At 28.4% G+C, this 5629-nt stretch overlaps 1 protein-coding gene across 1 annotated transcript in view; it reads left to right on the forward strand.

The window, feature by feature from the left end:
- Nucleotides 1-5629, forward strand: part of LOC117178550 — a 55391-nt gene that overhangs the window by 32619 nt on the left and 17143 nt on the right. Inside the window, exon 4 of the mRNA XM_033369978.1 lies at nt 616-1102. Coding sequence (XP_033225869.1) covers nt 616-1102 — 487 coding nt within the window. The remainder of the gene's footprint in view (nt 1-615; nt 1103-5629) is intronic.

A 5629-nucleotide genomic window follows, 5' to 3' on the forward strand; every position in this document is an offset into this window, starting at 1 on the left:
AGACACATTTTCAATAAAGCTATTGAATTTTAACGAAAAAAGATTTATAAATCCCAAAAGAAACCATTATAATTTAAACGGAAAATGAATTTTTCTGGTAAAAATAATTATCTCGGACTATTCATTTTTCAAGTTTATTTGTTTGGGATTTTATAAATATAAAATTTAATTTTATCAAAAAACAAATTTCTACAATGTAGTTGAATCCTCAACCTAAACAGATTAATTTTCAACAACTTGAATTTTTACCTAAAGGAAATAAAAATTAAAGCAGCAGAGACGAATTTTATGCCAAAAAATGTATATTTCTAAAACGAGAATATGAAATATTTAACAAAAAAGTTCATGTTTCACAAAATACTTTCTTAATTTATACTTCAGCTCAAAGTAATACTGTTGAATTTTAAAAGTTTTAAGTTAGAAATGATAAAATTTCAATTCCTTTTTAAAAAATGTATCTAATTATAAAAATTGTAGCGTGAAATTTCTCAACGTCGAGAGCTTTTTTCAAAAAATAAGTTGCTTTGTGCAGAATTTTTAAATTTTGTGTATTTTCAAGCTTAAAAAAAATCAAGAACTGTTATTAAATTAATATATAATATTTTTCATATCTAGATACGTAAGAGATTACTTGAAAGCAAGATTGGCAACAAAGGGAGAGCTGCAAAAATTAGAAGGATTTATGAAAAAACTGAGCAAATGGACAGGCAAAAAAATTGATGCGGCCCTGGATATGTACCTCTTTTACACGACTTTGGAAGCTCAAAAGTTTATGAATCTTACTCTGCCATCTTGGGCTCAGGGTATCTATCCAGATGGCGATCTTCTTACAGGAAGTGTTCTTGAATTTAAAATAATGAATTTTGACGATGAAATGAAAAAACGAAACAGAAGCAGGTTAATCAAAAAAATGAAAGAAGATATGGAGTCTGTAGAAAACGGTTCAATGAATGAAAACCGAAAACTCATGTTATACGGTGCCCATGATCTTAACGCTGTTGCTGTTCTGAAGGCTCTGGATGTTTACTATCCGCACGTGCCCAAATTTTCAAGTGCTGTGATTGTAGAATTACATCTTATGGATCAAGCTTATTATGTGAAGGTATGGTTATATTTATTTAACTATATTACGAAAATACTCTACCAACGGATAATATCAGACAACAGATCGAGGGGCCCTTTAAAAATTATCTTTTTGTGAGAATTCTCTGTTTGTCTAGGCCCTATCTTTTTTAGGGTCTTCTCATTATTAGGGTTCTCTCTTTGTTAGGATCCTCTTCTTTTCAAGTTCCTTTCTTTTTTAGGGTCCTGTCATAGTCAGGGTCCTCTCTTTGATAGGGCCCTCTCTCTGTTAAGGTCCTCTTTTAGTTAGGGTCGTCTCTTTGTAGGACCCTCTCTTTGTTAGGTTCCTCTCTCTCTCTCTTAAGGTCCTCTCTTTGTTAGGGCCCTTTTTTTAAGGCTCTCTCTTAGTCAGGGTACTCTCTTTGTTAGGGTCCTCTCTTTGTTAGCATCCTCTCATTTTCAGGTTCCTCTCTTTGGTAGAGTCCTGTCTTAGTCAGGGTGCTCTCTTTTTTAGGGCCCTCTATTAGTCAGTTCTTATTTAGGATCCTCTCTTTGTTAGGATCCTGTCCTCTCTTTGTCAGGGTCCTTTCTTTTCCAGGGCCCTCTCTCAGTCAGGTTTCCTCTTTGTTAGGGCCCTGTCTGAGTCAAGTCCTTTCTTTTATAGGGCCCTCTCTTTAATGGGGCCCTCTCTTTCGGAGGGTCCTGTCTTTGTTAGAGTCCTGTCTTAGTCAGCTTCCTCCTTCTTGATAGGGCACTCTCTTTGTTAGGGCCCTCTCTTGGTCAGGGACCTCTCATTGTTAGGGTTCTCTCTTTTTTACGGCCCTCTCTTTGTTAGGGCCCTCAGTTAGCTAGAATACTCTCTTTGTTAGGGTCCTCACTTTTTCAGGTACCACTCTTTGGTAGAGTCCTGTCTTAGTCAGGGTGCTCTCTTTTTTAGGGCCCTCTATTAGTCAGTTCTTTTTTAGGATCCTCTCTTTGTTAGCATCCGCTCTTTTACAGGTTCCTCTCTTTGTTAGGATCCTGTCTTAGTCAGGGTCCTCTCTTTCTCAGGTTTCTCTCTTTTTTAGGATCTTGTCTTAGTCAGGGACTTCTCTTTAATAGGTTCCTCTCTTTGTTATGGCCTTTTCTTTGTTATGGCCCTGTCTTAGTCAGGGCCCTTTTTTTGTCAGGGTCCTTTTTTTGTTAGGGTCCTCTCATTTTTAGGATCCTCTCTTTTTCAGGTTACTCTCTCTTTGGTAGGGTTCTGCCTTAGTCCAGGTCCTCTCTTAATCAGGGTACTCTTTTTTAACTTTGCCCCCACCTATCTTACGTAATTTTTACATCCTAAATTTGTTGTTAAATTTATTTTGGATTCAGCCGAAAACAAAGTAAGACAATTTGGACGGAGAGAGAATTTGGTAAAATCTTACATATTCTTATTAATTAATAAATGAGTTCAAATTTCCAATAAGTATTTCATTTTGAACCGAAAAAGTAAAATGTTCAAGAAAAAAGTTCAATGCTTAATCAAAACAGATTTATTTTCAATCAAGCAGTTACAATTTAACCCAAAAACATTAATAAAGAAATAAAATTCCGTCCCAAATGCTAAAGTTTTATACAAAAAGCTTTCTATAAATAAGTTGAATCTTTAACCGAATAATTTAATTAGCAACGACAAAATTTAATTTTCTACTAAAAACGACGAATGATTAACACAATATGTACCTTTTCATCCAAATAGTTCAATTTTTAAACAAGCAGATGAATTTTTAACCAAAAATATTTATTTTCTGCACAATACTATGAATTTTTAACAAAATACATACATTTATAACAAAATAGCTCAATTTTCTAGGCAAAAGATTGATTTTCTACTTAAAAGGTCCAATTCTCTAAAAAAAATTTCGATTTTCAACTAAATCGTTGAATTCTCTACCAACTTGTTGAGTTTTCAAGCCAAAAAATCAAATTTTCCATTTTGAAAAAATAATTTTTAACTAAGCAGTTTAATTTTCAAATAAAGGTATGAATTTTTCACTAAAATTTATAAATCTTTAACTTGATTATGAATATCAACAACAAATTTTTTTATTTTAAATAAGAAATAGTCGAATTTAAGTTTAAAAACATCAATTCTTAATCAACGCTAGAATAATAAACAAAAGAAAAATAATTGTTCGCAGAGCAGGAGACTTTATAATCAACAAAATGTATTTTTTACGAAGAAGACGAATTTTTACCAAAATATATCAATTTTTAACCAAATAGTTCAATTTCCAACCAAAAGGATTATTTTTTGGCCAAAAAGTTCACATTTTTATATAATACATAAATTTTTAAATTGGATCTTTAAGTAAGAAATATTCTCAACCGAGAGGATTCATTTTCAACCAAAAGTCTCATTTTTAGATGAATATACGAATTTTAACTGAAACTCGATTTTTTAAGTAAATAATTAAAGTTTTAACTAACAATGATAAATTTTCAACCAAAAATGAAATAGTTTCATTTTGAGTTCAAAAAGTTAATTTTTATCCAAATAACAAACGAATTATTAACAAAATGGTTCAATTTTCAACCAAAGAAATGAATTTTGTTACTAAAATATTAAGTATTTAACTAAAAATCAGTGTTTAATAAATTAGTTCAACTGCCAACCAAATAGTTGTATGACTACCAAATTTCTGAATTTTCGAGTCAAAAATACGATTTTTCTACAAAACACTCGAATTTTGAACCGGAGAATGTAAATTTTAAACAAAAATATTCATTCTCAAACGAAAAAGCATAATTTTTAACGATACAGTTGCAATTTTAAACAAAAACAATTAAATTTCTATTTAAAAAACGAATTTTTCATAAGATAAATTTTTATAATTGATAAACTAAAGAAGAATAGTATGAGTAAGAATTGAAGTTCATTTTGAATACTTTGAAAATTCTAGGATAGAAATCTGGAAATTTTCCTTTAAAAATAAATGTTGAACTATGTACCATTTTTGTCCTAGAGAAATTATAAAATTGTACGTTCGTAAAATTTAACACTTATTGCTTTTAAAAAGCTTATTTTCTAATTTATAAAATTTCGTAAGATATTGGGGAGTCGAAAAAAATCTTACAGTATCTTACATCGAAGGAGGGGGTGTTTAAACTTTTAGAAAAATACGTTGTACGTAATTTGTGGATAAACCCTTATTTATTATTATGAAGTAAATTTATGAATTAGTGAATTTATTATACTATTAGTATTATAATTACTTTCTAATTTCATTATTTAAAAGTGTTAAAATTATCAATAAAGGAACCTAACTTTTATTATATTTGTTGCATTAAGATTGCGCTAACAAAGAACATTTTACAATAAAATATATTTAACTTTTGTTTTTTTATCGATTAATACGCTTGTAAATATATTCGAATATTTTACTTTCAATTCGTATTCTTTTAACTAAATTTAACGGCTCCTGATTTCAAATGTTTTTTTCGTTAAAATATGAACTACTCTATTTTTTGTTCAAAATTCAACTAATTGGTTGAGAATTGAATCAATTTCTACTAAATTCATTGTTTTAGTTGAAGCTTCAGAATTTTTATTGAATATTTATCTCTTGGTTTGATCATTTTTAGTCATTTTTTGGATAATTCGTTTTTTTCTTGGTTAAAATTTATTATTTCAACTTAAAATTTCACTTCCATTTTTTACTGAAAATGTATTTTTTCAGTTGAAAATTCATAAATTTGTTTTAAAATTTGACCCTTTGCAGATGATTAATCATTATGCTTATTTAAAATTGATGCATATTATTGAAAATTCGTATTTTTTGTTAAAATCCACTGCTTCGGATCTAAAATAATAATCTTCTTTCTTTAAAATAGCGATTATTCCATTTTTTGTTTAAAATTTTTATTTTTAGTTAAAAATTCAACTTATTATTTTACCATTAAATAAATTCCTACTAAATTCATTTTTTTTTAGTTAAGGGTTTCGAATTTTAGTTAAAAATTCATATATTTTTATTCATAATGCCACCTTCTTGGTAAGAAGTTAATTCTCTTAGTAGGTATATTATGGAAAATTCGTATTTTCTGACTGTTTTTGATTTAAAACTAAAATATTCATTTGCTCAAATATTAGCTATTACATTTTTTGTTTAAAATTCATATTTTTTAGCAAAAAAATCAAGTCATTGGTTGAAACTTGAACTACTTTATTAAGTTTTCTAAAGATAAACATGCATAGGTTTAGTTGAAAATTAAAGTACTTCGTTAAAAATTCGTTTTTTTGTTTTAAAATTATTTTCTTTCATGAAGATTCAATTGTTTGTTTTAAAACTCAACTTTTTGGTTGAAATTTAACTTTTTTGTTAAAAATTCTAATGTCGTTTTAAACAATTTTTTTCGCTTGAAAACTGAAAAATTTTATAGAAAATTCAATGACTTAAGAGAACATTTAAGTGGTTTGTTGAAAACTGTCTGATTTACAAGGAATTTTATGCTTCATCTTCAAATCTCCACAAGATCTAGGAAAATAAATTTATTGATCGTATATTTTACAAAAGTGATATTCATAATATTATCTTTCATT

The sequence above is a fragment of the Belonocnema kinseyi genome, chromosome 8 (assembly GCF_010883055.1).
Source record: "Belonocnema kinseyi isolate 2016_QV_RU_SX_M_011 chromosome 8, B_treatae_v1, whole genome shotgun sequence".
Lineage (NCBI taxonomy): Eukaryota > Metazoa > Arthropoda > Insecta > Hymenoptera > Cynipidae > Belonocnema > Belonocnema kinseyi.